This window comes from Staurois parvus, unplaced genomic scaffold (assembly GCF_062004578.1).
Source record: "Staurois parvus isolate SC_StPar_1 unplaced genomic scaffold, SC_StPar_1.0 ptg000395l, whole genome shotgun sequence".
In the NCBI taxonomy this organism is placed as follows: domain Eukaryota; kingdom Metazoa; phylum Chordata; class Amphibia; order Anura; family Ranidae; genus Staurois; species Staurois parvus.
The window spans coordinates 2018243-2033490 of NW_028318191.1; the positions used below are offsets into that span (position 1 = coordinate 2018243).

Consider the following 15248-nt stretch of genomic DNA (forward strand, 5'->3'; position numbering starts at 1 on the left):
CTCAAGATCGAGGGGCTCAGGTTGGTATTTGGGGGGGCGGCTGCTCACAGAAGGTCTTTTACAACCACTTGAAAGACCCAAATATTAATTTTAGCATTAAAAAACAGGAACTGAATTATGAGCACATTATGTGCACCTTAATAGCAGTTCATATATACAAAGTCCACTTTGAAGGAACAGCCAGCCCAAAAGTACAGGAGGATCCTATGGTCAAGACAGTCATTTTTAATATTAGAGAGCAATGCATGACAGTGGTGCAAATCAAATCAAAATCAGTTACTTCCTGCTGGGCACAGAAAAATATTTTCTTTTAAAAAAATATTTTTATTCATGTAAAAATATAAGTGCTAATTGATTTGTAAACAGTTCTTACCCTAGCATAAAATTATAGATATTTTCTTTTATGAGTGGTGGTCTAATGTATTGTAAACTACAACACAATTAGATTCTAGTGCATATAAAAATGTATCCTGAGAATAATCTGTAATCTGAGAGTCAATAGATTTGTGTTTTAATCAAGACTATTTTGACCTTTTATGGCTGAGGATTATGGGTATATATTGCTTTCATCCTTGTAACAAAGCTTTAAAAGAGCTGGCCAACATGTGCCAGTCAAGTTCCCTTAAATGTTTTCACAGATTATCACTAAAAAAGTACAGAGCACAAAGCCAAAAGTAATAATTTTCTGATCACAAGGCAATTACTGATCATGAGGCAGTGTCCATCAACACTGGAAATATAAAAGTTGGACACACAACCGCATCTACTTGATAAATTTACAAGAGATTGCACAGTTATGTAGTTCACATCCAACCTCATGGGAAAAAAAATAGAACAGAAAGTTTAGCATGTGTCACCTATTTAAGAAAAAAAAATAATAATTATATCTTAGGGACCCAGTATGTTTTGTCTCTGTAAAACAAAAGATTGCACATTCATGCTTCAGCTGGAGCAGAGATAAACAGTCTACAAATGCTGTTCTTATAATCTATATGAATATATAAGAAAAAAAAAATGAAATACATATCCATCTCAAAAAACTAAATATTTTGCATAGATCTTACAGTAGAAAACAATAAGGGTAATAATTCGCAGCAGACTATAAAAAAAACTTTAAACAGGCACACTTTCTTGCAGTTATGACATAACAGGTTTCATGTTGCCAAAATAAAAGTTAATTTTTCTGATGTCATTCCATAATATAATGAAGTCCATTCCTCCATTTTTAAACAAATATGCATGAAACGTTTCTTGCAAGATGACTGAACTTTTGGAATTTTGAATTGCACTCAGTTTCATACTTGTTATCTCCCAAAAACTTAAAATTTGTTCAGTGCTAAACCATGCATGACATTCTCAGAGGTCTGCTTCTTCCCTTTGGCTTCCATTCAGCTTAAGTGCTATGTTTTTCCTACTTGTCAGTAAGAGGTTTTATCTTAAAAAAGGTGCCATTTTTGTACAATGCACATCTCAATTTTGTGGAAATCATTTTAAATTTAAACTCCATAATTTTTTTCTCATGTTATATAAAATGAATCTAATAGCTACTCTTTCATATAAGCAGTTTATAAAATTAAGGCATTTGCCAATTGGAATTATATTAAAAATTGATCCCACTTGTAATCATTGAAACAAAAGTCTGCAGAAAAAAATAGTGCTCTTCTTGGGATTTGTTCATTGCTCCATTTCATTTATTGTAATGAACCAAGTGCAAGGAGAATGGCCAAACTTCAATCTTTGAAAAAGGACAGATAGATTTTGCCAGATTCTAATTCTGTGAATCTGAAATTACATTGGTTAATTGATAAAATATTCACATGGTTAATTCTATAAGCAAATAGTAATCCAGGTGCAAAAGGTACTCCAAAAATGGCAGATGAAATCAAAACTTGACAGAAAAAATATAAAACTGCAGGCGTTTCCCTTTTTGCCCTGGGCATCTGCTAGGACTTTTGCAAATCAGGAGTAAAGGGTCCTGGAGTAGATGGACTGTCGAAGCTTGACAATGTGAGAGGAACATGGCTGTTGTAAGCAGAAGGAAACTAAAAACACAGAAAAAAAAGAAAGAAATGGATAAAACTATTCCAATAAATACAAAAGGGAAAAAAAAAAACAAAAAACAAAAAAAAAAACACAACTATCTTTAAAATATATGAAAGATGCTAACTTGCAATTATGGTAGACACCCCACGGAAAAACTGATGGCAAGCACATGACTAATGCCAGAGCACTGATCACCTGATCTTGGTGCTTCTTTTGCCCATGAGGACCAAAATCTGGACAGAATTTGGAGCAGGGGTTGAAGGGGCAAGTTATTTTTGGAGCATTATCCCCCCCCAGTCCATTTAGTTTTGTTAATTACCATAAAAAAAGTATGAAGTAAGAATCCATGAACTGCGAGAGTGCTCCTCAGCGCCCTCGCAGTTCATTGAGAACTATGAGCCATCAGCCACAATGGCAGATGGTACTTGTGGCTCATTCATTCATAGGAGACTGTGAATGAATGGTGCGGCCATGTGGGCAGAGCCCTGCACAGTTACGCCGTTTTCAAATTGTGACAGCGGGTGTGGGGAGAAGAACCCTCACCCGCTGTCACAAAGAGGGGAGCACTGACAGTAAGAGGTGGGGGCATAGGAGCATGTTACACCCTAAATATGCGTGTAACATGCTCCTATATGTCCCCACCTTCAGCTGCCAGCGCTCCCCTCTTTGTACCTTTTACACCTTAAATATAGGTGTGACATGCTCTTAAAAGTGAACTTATCCTTTAAAGGAAAGAGAAAGCCCCATTGTTCCTCATAGGAGTTTATTTATAACAAAGAAAAATGCAGAGCTATGCATCCTGTGAATGAGTAAAAGTACAGTGCCTTGAAAAAGTATTCATACCTCTTGAAATTTTCCACATTGTCATGTTACAACCAAAAACGTAAATGTATTTTATTGGGATTTTATGTGGTACACCAACACAAAGTGGCACATAATTGTGAAGTGGAAGGAAAATGATAAATGGTTTTCCAAATTTTTTTTACAAATATCTGAAAAGTGTAGCGTGCATTTGTATTCAGCCCCCTTTACTCTGCTACCCCTAACTAAAATCTAGTGGAACCAATTGCCTTCAGAAGACACCTAATTAGTAAATAGAGTCCACCTGTGTTTAATTTAATCTCAATATAAATACAGCTGTTCTGTGAAGCCCTCAGGAGGTTTGTTAGAGAACATTAGTGAACAACCAGCATCGTGAAGGCCAAAAGAACACAGAAGACAGGTGGGGGATAAAATTGTGGAGAAGTTTAAAGCAGGGTTAGTTTATAAAAAAAATATCCCAAGCTTTGAACATCTCACAGAGCACTGTTCAATCCATCATCTGAAAATGGAAGGAGTATGGCACAATGGCAAACCTACTTAAACTGACAGGCTAGGCCAGGCCAGGAGAGTATTAATCAGAGAAGCAGCCAAGAAGCCCATGATAACTCTGGAGGAGCTGCAGAGATCCACAGCTCAGGTGGGAGAATCTGTCCACAGGACAACTATTAGTTATGCACTCCACAAACCTGGCCTTTATGGAAAAGTGGCAAGAAAAAAAAGCCAATGTTGAAAGAAAACCATAACAATACCATTTGTAGTTTGCAAGAAGCCATAGCAAACATGGGAAGGTACTCTGGTCAAACGAGACAAAAATAACTTTTTGGCCAAAAGGAAACGCTATGTGTGGCGAAAAACTAGCACTGCACATCACCCTGAACACATCATCCCCATCGTTAAACAAGGTGGTGGCAGCATCATGTTGTGGAGATGCTTTTCTTCAGTAGGGACAAGGAAGCTGGTCAGAGCTGATGGGAAAATGGATGAGCCAAATACAGGACAATCTTAGAAGAAAACCTGTTAGAGTCTGCAAAATACTTGAAACTGGGGCAGAGGTTCACCTTCCAGCAGGACAACGATCGTAAACATACTGCCAGAGCTACAATGGAATGGTTTAGATCAAAGCATATTCATGTGTTAGAATGTCCAGACCTAAATCCAATTGAGAATCTGAGGCAAGACTTGAAAATTGCTGTTCTCATACGCTCTCCATCCAATCTGACAGAGCTTGAGCTATTTTTGAAAAAAAGAATGGGCAAAAATGTCACTCTCTAGCTGGTATAGACATCCCCAAAAAGACTTGCAGCTGTAATTGCAGTGAAAGGTGGTTCTACAAAGTATTGACTCAGGGGGGGCTCAGTACAAATGCATGCCACACTTTTCAGATATTTATTTGTAAACAATTTTGAAAACCATTTATCATTTTCCTTCCACTTCACAATTATGTGGCAGTGTGTGTTGGTCTATCACATAAAATCCCAATAAAATACATTTACGTTTTTGGCTGTAACATGACAAAATGTGGAAAATTTCAAGGGGTATGAATATTTTTTCAAGGAACTGTATATCCTATGATCATCAGCTCCATTTGGTGGCCATGATGTGGTATTTTCCTAAGTCACGTTATTCTTATGAATTTCAAACATCTGACCAGGAGAGAAAATAGCGTAGCAACATTCAATTTTGCCAGCAACTGCACAGAACAAATGCAATTTTGCAGGATGATTAGTTCTGAGATTTTCTTCTTTAAATGCACTCCATAAAGTAAGATTTTGCCATCAAAAGAAAGCAGCCAACTAGTGTGATATGAATAAGTATTTTTAAAAGAAAAACAAAAAAGACTTGTAGCAAATTTTAGCAGAAAAAAGAAAATATATCATTAGCACTGCACAATTGGCTCACTCACCTGGAACAAGGTATTAGCACCATGTAATCTTGCTGGGCTGAGAGGAGCGACAGGACTTAATGTGCTCCAGAAGTGTATGCTGGAGAGCATGGCATTTGGAGTTAGCAATATGGGGGTCTATTAAAAAAAAAAAAAAAAAAAAAAAAAAGAAAATTACAATATTTTAAAACTTGTTTGTTGACACTGCTTGGCTATATACATATATTGGTGCACTAGAAAGAAAATGTGCTTATTAAAATTATAATACAAATACAGACAAACGAAGGGTTTGCCCACAAAGAAAAACAACAAGGGCTCATTATAGGAAGCTTGTGATGTAGGTTGACATTGCAATCACATTTACACCAGAATTCCTGATTGGCACTACTAGGTAACAAATTACAGAAGATTTTGGATCACCAGGAAGGACAAGCAACTAGAATTTTCAAAAAGGGCACAGATTACAGACTCTGGTTTTTATAACCACCTTTTAACTTGAGATCAGTTGAGGCAATGGGGGTATAACCAATTTTAGGTTGAATTTCCAATGGAAACACTGACAAACATGTAACCGGATTATAACTTATTTTAGGTTGAATTTATTCCAGAAACAGTGGCAAGCATGGAACACATTTCTGACAGAGTGTGTGAAGTATTTAGTACAATGGCAATGTAGATGATTAGTCATACCCTGACTGACAATGCAGAATAGAGGACTTACCGATATAAGTACTTTTTAACCTTTTTTAACCCCATCACAAGAAAAGATAAAGGTAGGAAAAATGGCAATAAATAATATATAAATGTGCATGTTTTATCCTGCATCAAAAACCCACATGGACAGTAGGTTATATGGATTCCATTAGCATAGTTCACACTAGGGTGATCTGTTCCAGGGAAGAAAAAACAAAACTTTTTTTTTTCCCTGGAACATGGCAAAAGGCATCAAAAACGCACCAAACGCATTGCAACAAACGAAAAAAAAAAAAAAACTGAACTGGAAAACACTGAAAAACACATTTAAAAAAAAACAAAAAAAAAAAAACAACATGCATGCAGAATGAGTTTTGTGTGATCTTTAAGCAAAAACGCATCTGTGTTGTGAACCAGCCCTGAAACTTTAGTGTATGCACAGTCAACTTTATGACCAACCACACCAGGTTCGGATATTTCAAGCAAAATTTCAAGACTGTTCCAACACTGATTTCTGGAGATTTAGGGTCCACCCAAATCTCTGTAGGATCTGCATGATACATTGAATGTTGGCTGATAGAGCTGACTGTGCCCTTAGAATAATGTTGTCAGATATCCCCTATGGGGAAGCCATGACAGGGAAGAATAATGTCAGATATCCCCTATGGGGAAGCCATGAAAGGGAAGAAAAAAAATGGGGACTTGGTGAAAGCCTGGGATGAAGTGGACAGGCAAAAAGGGAAGGATAATAAAATGCAAGAAGCGCAGATGGCTGTATGTTGCTGTGGGTTTGTGTTTTTGTAATTTATCAGCACTGTGATGTCAGGGCTTCAGAAAAGACAAAGGGTCTGCCGAGTGAAAGGCGTGGGGGTGTTCAGGGCTTTACAACAGAAAAAGGGCTGCAGACACAAGGATTGGGGAATGGGAGGGGGGAGCTGGTGGCCTCAAGCCCTGGCTGAGCCTGCCCCACTCATATTTTAAGCTGACAAACATGTTATACTTGCCTGCATTGTGCAAAATTGTTGCACACAGAAGTCCCAATCCTCCTCTTCTGGGGGCCCTTCACCAGTGCTTCTGGCTCCTCCTGCCTTTTTAAGCACCCGCCCATCAGCAAGCCACTTGTCATGGTTACTTACCACAGGATTTGACTGACAGCAGAAGGAGCCACTTGCTCCCGTTGCTACCAATCTGTCCTGTGAGGAGGGAGACAACAGAGAAAGCCGCTGCTCCTGTGCACAGCGCCGCACAGGCTCAGTTAAGTATAAGTGGGCTGGGACACAGAAGGTTTTTTTTTTTTTTTTTTTTTACCAGAGAATGCATTTAGGTACAAAAAAAAACAAAAAAAAAACACCTTTAAGACAACCCAACTCGGTATATTTCAAATTATTTTGATAAAATGGGGAAAAGTCATTAGATCCCCTAAAAACTGTATGGGTTGTTTGACAAGGTGAGAGTTCACATATACTTTAACACAAGACTTGACAAATCCCAGGCGCTAGGTTGCCATGGTGATTAGGGCGCCTGGGTCTTGGTCAGCTGTCCGGCACATCGCTTTAGTCTCCTATCCGTACCTCTCTGCATGTATGGACAAGAGGAATTCTAATTGGTCAGTGCCATCACATGGATGACGCTGACCAATCAGAATCTGTCTAGCCTGTCCTGTCACTGTTGGAAAGAGAGCCACAGGGATTTCAAACCTCTGAACCAGTGAAGCGCCGTCCTGGTGCCTGACAGCGGGGTATCGTGGGACACCAGTACAACAGGACTGAGGGGAGATGGGGAGGGGGCCAGTGTAAGGTCACCTAACAGATTTTCTATAAAGGTGAACTTACACTTTCAATGTGTCATCCTGGCCCACCTACACAGCAAGCAAGCTAGCTGGCCTGTAACTTCCTACTTTCCCCTGGTTACCTTATTATTATTATTATATTCTTCTACAAAACAGCCCAGAGCCAACCGGAGCCTCTTGTCCGGCCTCACGCTCCAGTTCATGGCATACACGGTCCATGGTGCCTTTTAGTTGTAGATCTCCTTCCGTTTGCAGTCACATGGCAGACAGCACAAAACCCCAACACCATAACACAAACACAAGACATTCTAGGGATGCCACAACAAATGAGCAAAAGATGCTGAAAGATACAGCTTCTATGGCTTCAGAGCTTGCCAGTTACCAGCAAGGGGGCGGGCCACGAACCACAAACATTCCGAGGGGAGGATACGATGCGGATTGGCTACATGGCTTTTGTCCCTATGCTCTCATTCGGCGTGCTGTCTAGGGTCCAGAGGAGCGAGCTCCAGGTCCGTTTCATGCCTCGCTTTGGCGTGAAGTATAAAAAGAGGCAGGAGCGGCAACAGGGCCTGGAATGCTCAGTCTTTAATGCCAAAGGCCTATTTTTTGTCCTAGTCTGGGCCTTGCACCAGGCGTGAGCAATTCCTATTGCCCAATTCCCCGGACATCCAGTTTTGGGCACCAGGCAGCCGATTTAAAAAACTGGCTCCTAATTTTTTTTTTAGTTGGCTCCTAGATTCAAAGAGGATTTGTCAAGCCCTGCTTTAACAGAAAATTGCTACCTTCACTTTATGTTCAGGGGACAACATTCTACCAGAAATTAAGTTTGGGATAATGTACAACAGGGAAACAAGCAATAGAAAACGGACTAGCTCTGTTCTAGCCTTCCCCTACTTAACACAACATTTTCACCTCTCTCTGTGTTGCTTACAGAGAAGTCCCCTCACTCTCTTTACTGAGGAATTTTTTTTTTTTAACCAGACAGAAAGTGAAGTAATCTCTCCAATGAAGCCTTCAACAGCAGTACAACCTGACAGATGTTCCAATCTTTCCCCACTCTATCCAAAATTAAAAAATAAAGTTTTAGCTAAAGATACACTAACTGCTAAAATGTGGGTTTCATCATAATTCCCAAGCTACTAAAAAGAGCAAACAATAAATGAAAAGATGGGTGTGAACAGCAACCCCCCCGCCAGGAAGTAGGACAGAAAGATCTTATTCAATGATAAGAAGCTAGAGGGTGGCTAACTTTGCCAGGCTCCACCTGTCATATATATATTGCTTTTGGTACTTTTTGGGAGAGTGAGGAAAAGATAGAAAAGATTCTGTCAATTTTTTTCATTTGTCCATTGTCCCTGGGGGACATTTTTTCACTACTTCCTGCAACTACCCAAAAACAAACAAAAAATAAATAATATATACAGTGAAGGAAATAAGTATTTGATCCCCTGCTAATTTTGAATGTTTGCCCACTCACAAAGAAAGGATCAGTCTAAAAATCAAATGTTCATGAGGGAAATAAGTATTTGATCCCCTATCATTCAAGCAGGATTTCTGGCCACCAGGTCTCTTTCATATAGGTAACAAGCTGAGATTAGAAGCAGTCTCTTAAAGGGAGTGCTGCTAATCTCAATTTGTTACCTGTATAAAAAGACACCTGTCCACAGGAGCAATCAAACAATCAGATTCCAAACTCTCCACCATGGCAAAGACCAAAGAGCTGTCCAAGGATGTCAGGGACAAAATTGTAGACCTACACAAGGCTGGACTGGGCTACCTAACTATCGCCAAGCAGCTTGTTGAGAAGGTGACAACAGTTGATGCAATCATTCGCAAATGGAAGAAACACAAAACAACTATCAGTCTCCCTAGGTCTGGTACACCCTGCAAGATCTCACCTCGTGGAGGTGTCAATGATCATGAGAACAGTGAGGAATCATCCCAGAACTACATGTGAGGATCTTGTCAACGATCCCCAGGCAGCTGGGACCAAGGTCACCAAGAAAACAATTGGTAACACACTACGCCGACAAGGATTGAAACCTGCAGTGCCCGCAAGGTCTCTTTGCTCAAAAAAGCACATGTCCAGGCCCGTCTGAAGTTTGCCTCTGAACATCTGAATGATAGAGGACTGGTTGAAAGTGTTGTGGTCAGATGAGACCAAAATCAAGCTCTTTGTCATCAACTCAACTCACCGTGTTTGGAGGAGGGGGAATGCTGCCTATGACCCCAAGAACACCATCCCAACTGTCAAACAAGGTGGTGGAAACATTCTGCTTTGGGGATGTTTTTATGCTAAGGGGACAGGACAACTAGACCGCATCAAAGGGACGATGGACGGGGCAATGTACCGTCAAATCTTGGGTGAGGACCTTCTTCCCTCAGCCAGCGCATTGAAAATGGGTCATGGATGGGTGTTCCAGCATGACAATGACTCAAAACACACGGCCAAGGCAACAAAGAAGTGGCTCAAGAAGAAGCACATTAAAGTCCTGGACAGGCCTAGCCAGTCTCAAGACCTTAATCCGATTGAAAATCTGTGGAGGAAGCTGAAAGTTCGAGTTGCCAAATGTCAGCCAAACCTTAATGACTTGGAGAGGATCTGCCAAGAGGAGTGGGCCAAAATCCCTCCTGCGATGTGTGCAAACCTGGTGGCCAACTCTAGGAAACGTCTGACCTCTGATTGCCAACAAGGGATTTTCCACCAAGTCATGTTTTGTGAAGGGGATCAAATACTTATTTCCCTCATGAACATGCAAATCAGTGCATAATTTGTTAGACATGCATTTCTTTTGAATTTTTTGTTGCTATTCTATCTCTCAGTGTCGTGTGTGTGCGTGTGCGTGTGTGTAGGGTGCAGTTGTCACCAGGAAAGCTACGATAAGCAATAAAAAGATTAAAGCCATAAAAGAGGCACTAAATAAGTTTATGCTTGAGTTGGACTTCAAATACGCAATAAACATAAACAAATTAAGAAGTATATCATTACAAGCACAAAAATGAAGCAAAACAATCAGGATTTATGATGTAGAGGTAGCTTTCATATTGTACTGCAAGTTGGATTCCATTAGGTGCATTATCTAATATCATTAAAGCACCTACATACATACAACCCCTGGCAAGTATGGACTCTTGGAAAATGTTCATTCAATCGTTTAATTGTGTAGAAAAAAAAAAACAAAAAACAAACAATCACAGACATGCCTCAAAACTATTTTAATTTAACACTCCAACCTTCTGGCTTTAAGAAGCACTTAAAAAAATAAAAAAGAAGAAGAAAGAAAAATGTAGTCAACTGTTTTTGCAGATCATGCAAAGGAAAAAAAAATGGAGAATGAAATCACTCAATTCTGAGGAAAATATCATGGAATTGCCATGTACTTTGCAGTTCTAAACAAACAACTGCATCAGATCTGCTAATTAGTTTGCAGTTTAAAAAAAAAAAGTGCTTGTACACCTTGGTTAGCTGTTGCACCAAGCTGATTGACATGAATCATGGCTCCAACAGGAGAGATGTCAGTTGAAAGAAATGAGAGGATTCTAAAACTTCTTGAAGAAGGTAAATCATCACGGAATGTTGCAAAAGATGTTGATTGTTCTCGGTCTGCCGTGTCTAAAATCTGGACCAAGTACAAAATCAAATGGGAAGGTTGTAAAAGGGAAGCGTACTGGCAGACCAAGGAAGTCATCAACGCGTCAAGATAGAAAACAAAGTAATATGCCTTGAAAACAGAAAATGCACAACAAAAATTAGGAACAAATGGGCAGCAACTGTAATCAATGTCTGTGACTGAACTGCAAGACATCACATAAAAGAAATGGGATTTACATACAGAAAGGAAAAAATGAAAGCCATCATTAACACCTAAACAAAAAAAAAAAAAAAACACACATGGCTACAGCGGGCTAAAGAAAAGCAATCATGGACTGTGGATGACTGGATGAAAGTGATATTCAGTAATGAATCACAAATCTGCATTGTGCAGGCCGATTATGCTGGAACATTTGTATTGTGTCGTAACAGTGAAATGTATAAAGAAGATTGCCTGAAGAAAACATGCAAATTTCCACAATCATTGATGATAAGGGGTTGCATGTCAGGTAAAGGTATGGGGGAGATGACAGTCCATTAAATCTTCAATAACTGCACAAGTTTATATTGAGATTTTGGACACTTTTCTTATTCCATCAATTGAAAGGATGTTTGGCCATGATGACGACGACTTCATTTTTCAGGATGATAATGCATCTTGCCATAGGGCAAAAGCCGTGAAAACTTTCCTTCAAGAAAGACATAGACTGTCAATGGCATGGCATGCAAATAGTCCAGACCTCAATCCAACTGAAAATCTATGGTGGAAATGAAAGAAAATGGTCAAATGACAAGACTACCTGCAAAGCTGACCTGGCAACTGCAATAATAGAAAGTTGGAGCCGGATTGATGGAGAATACTGTTTGTCGATAGTTAAATCCATTCCTCAGAGAATTCAAGCTGTTATAAAAGCCAGAGGCGGTGGTGTACTGTACTACAGTACTAGTGGTGTACTGTAGTGTTTTTTTTTCATGAATCCATAATATTTTCCTTAGAATTGAGTGAATCCATATTTATTTCCTCTGCTTGATCTAAAAAAAAAAAAAAAAAAAAACTGTTGCAACTGACCAGTTTTCTTTTTTTTTCTGAAGTGTTTCTTACAGCCAGAAGGTTGGAATGTTAAATTAAAATAGTTTTGAGGCATGTCTGTGATTAGTTTTTTTTCTACATAATTAAACAATTGAATGAACATTTTCCAAGAGTGGTGATTCCATATTTTTTGCCAGAGGTTGGAAGGAACATAAGCCAAACAATTAGGAAACAAACCTACACAGGAAACTTTGACAAGTAAATTAGATTATTAATCTGGGTGTGACAAAACACTAAAGAATGTAGGAGGACAGGCATCCTCCTAAACTGCCCATAGATGGATCGCAATTATTATTATTATTATTATTAATCTATGGCTGTTCCTGCTGGACAGCAGTCGAGCTAGCTATTGATATCTGTCGAATGGAATTATTGGAAAAGTTTTTGTCAATCTACAGCTTGCAAACAATTAGCTGCAGCTGCTGATCAGTGTATGATGACAGCGGAGGAGTCACGCTGTCAGAATACAATGGCACAGCATGGGAGTTTCCTCCATTCACATCAATTATGTGGATGGGGGGGAAGCAGTTCAAGTTTTTTCAATTAGACTTCTGGCTGATTAAAAAAGACAGGCATATAAGGCCAGCCTTAAGATCCCAAAGAAAAACCTTAAAAAAGGTGTCAAAACCAAAAACAGACTACTCTTTTCAAAAAGCTATGACATTGTAATGTAATGCAATGCATAGCAACAAGGGCTAGTCATTGAACTGAGGAACTGTGGAATTAAAATGTTAATGGGAATCACACAGCGTTTTGGGTCAGTTCAAAACCAAGACAGATTAAAATAGTCATTACCTGGGAGAAGAATGCTGGTGTAAGAGATGCTGTGGGTAGTGAGGGGCTGAGAATACCCAAGGGGTTGGAATCACTTGTAGTGATTACCAATGTGGGAGTCAACTCTAGCTCTTTAGGCTTTTTAGATTTTCCAGTCTTCATATCCAGCACATAGCGTTCAGGTTCATGCTCAGTTTCAGTTTCAGCTTCAGGATCATTTTCAGACTCTGGATAAGTTTGAGGCTCAGGTTCTTCCTCCTGCACATGCAGTTTTGATTCCTGAACATTCATAGTTACGTCACTTGGAAAATCAAGGGACTGTGAAGTTACAGATTCCAAATCTGTATCGATGGTCATGTCCTGATTAGAATTCAAAGCAGGTGATAATGTTCCAGAAGGCACCAGAATGGGTGAGATACAAGTGGTTGGAGGAGGAAGGCAAGAGTTAATGGGTATGTCTGGAGGAGACTCTGAAGGTTTATTTCGAGGTTCTGGGGGTTGGGCAGGATCAGATGGGACAACAGATGCAGGCTCTAGATTTCTGGCTGGTGTTGTCACAAACTTAATCACTGATGTGGGTGGCTCTAAGGCCACTTTCTTCTCTGTTGGATTTTCCATTGCAGTAGGTCTGAAAAGCTTTACACCAGCTGTATTCAGCGAGTTAAGGGTAAACGATGTGTACAGACCAGAGTGAATGTAATCATTACGCCCTGACGATTTAGCAGGAGGAAATGGTAGGCGATCCTTGTTACAGTTTTCTTTATCTCGCAAAACACATGTGTTTGCAGCATCAGCTGGGTTCCCATCCATTTCTTCTCCTCTACCCAAGGCCAGTGGATCCATAGTAAGGATGTCCGGGTATGAGACAAACTTGTAAACAAACTTTTGTCCATTTACCTTTTTGATAATATTCTGAAGAAAAGAAATATGGTTAATAACATATTCCTCAAATTATTAAAATAACACAAAAAAAACCATTAGCTTTCTCATAGAGACTACACCTGCCTATATTTATTTTCAACCCTTTCTCTGAATAGGGGTGACTATACAAAGACAGATGCCAAAGGAAATTAGTCTCTCCAGGGCACAAGCAGCTACACCACTGACCAATGTCCACTATAATAACAAAATGGCCATGGTTTAAAGACCTGGACCCAACAGTTTTCTCAGTATGAACTAAAGTTTCATGGGCAGCACAACCAACCTGCAAATATAGTATTCATCAAATTGTAAAGCATAACCCTTTACAATTAGATAAGCATTTTTTTACCTTTACATAGTAGTAGCGGAGTGCCCTGCTCAGTTTGTCATAGTTCATACTTGGCTTGTTCTTGCGCACACCCCACAGCCGGGCCACTTCCTCAGCCTGAAGAAGTTTAAACTTCCCATCATTTGAAATCCAACAAATAAGGTTGCTGTGGTGAGGTTCCTGAAGAAGCTGAAGCAAAAACTGCCATAGAGTAATCGCACTATCCATTATTAAGCTCTAGAGAAAAAAAAAGTAGAATTCAATAAAATTTTTTCAGCAGCACACAGCAGACATAATTTAAAAAATTTCCCAATTTTGTCAATGCATTTATCTACATACTAAAAGTTACTTGGAAAACTGATCATTATAAACATGTAGTTAAGAAGTACAAGTGTTTTTTATCAAACAATCAGAAGGACAAAAGATATAATTTATTCGTCAAAAAGACAACAGATCAAAATGCAGTCCCCAATACAATGCATTCTTCTCTTGATAATTTTGTAAGCTTATGAAATATGACCAGCAGTTATAAGCAACTGCTCCTCTTTTAAAGACATTCTGAATAGCTCAAAATGCATTGTAAATAATTAAAATATAAATCGAATGGGGAAAAATGAACAACTTGTATGTTTCCTATTTACAGGCAAGTTTTGTTTTTTTTATATATCCTTCTCTACATTTAAAAGGGAAACCAGGACCATGAGAATATGGGGACTGTCATTTTACACATCTTCAAAATAATATGCTAGTCGCCTTACAGTCTTGCTATACAAATGGCTTGAACAATTTTGAGTTACCAACCTAAAAACCATATGTAGATTAGAAGTTCTGAAATTCTTTTCTGCATGCTTGTTCTTGGTCAGTGAATCAAAGTTGTTTACCCAGAGATAGACAAGCTACTAGCATTTTCAATAGGAGGTCAGCAATCGTAGTTTCCATATGTCTTTCAGCAGAGGTTTACTTTAACAGCTAGCCACTTTACATAAATGGCCAGGTGGGACAAGCACTGTTCTGAGAGGATGTACCCAATCATTCTCTCAGATTGGCTCCTTCTGCATGCCCCCAGGGGTGCGCATTGGCACAATTGCGTGATAGCTCTGTCCGCCTGTGTACCGAGTGGTAAGGCCCACCTTGGTACCATGTAATCACTGTGACCAAGTTACAGTGATCACATGTCCAGTAGTAAAGATGGCTGCTATTGATGCAGCCATTCAGAACTACTGTGAGCTCTATAATTGGTCACATGGTACAGGGCCAAGCATTACCTCTATTCACTAAACCCCCTTCACTTTTTTCAATTTTGTTATGTTGCAA

General features: G+C 39.3%; 1 protein-coding gene across 1 annotated transcript in view; it reads right to left on the reverse strand.

Annotated features, from left to right (window-relative positions):
* Window positions 1-205: 205 nt before the first annotated feature.
* Window positions 206-15248, reverse strand: part of ELK4 (ETS transcription factor ELK4) — a 28111-nt gene continuing 13068 nt past the window's right edge. Inside the window, exons 2-5 of the mRNA XM_089686363.1 lie at window positions 13956-14171; window positions 12707-13597; window positions 4769-4885; window positions 206-2042 (exon numbers count right to left, since the gene is read on the reverse strand). Coding sequence (XP_089542489.1) covers window positions 1944-2042; window positions 4769-4885; window positions 12707-13597; window positions 13956-14162 — 1314 coding nt within the window. The 5' untranslated portion in view covers window positions 14163-14171 and the 3' untranslated portion in view covers window positions 206-1943. The remainder of the gene's footprint in view (window positions 2043-4768; window positions 4886-12706; window positions 13598-13955; window positions 14172-15248) is intronic.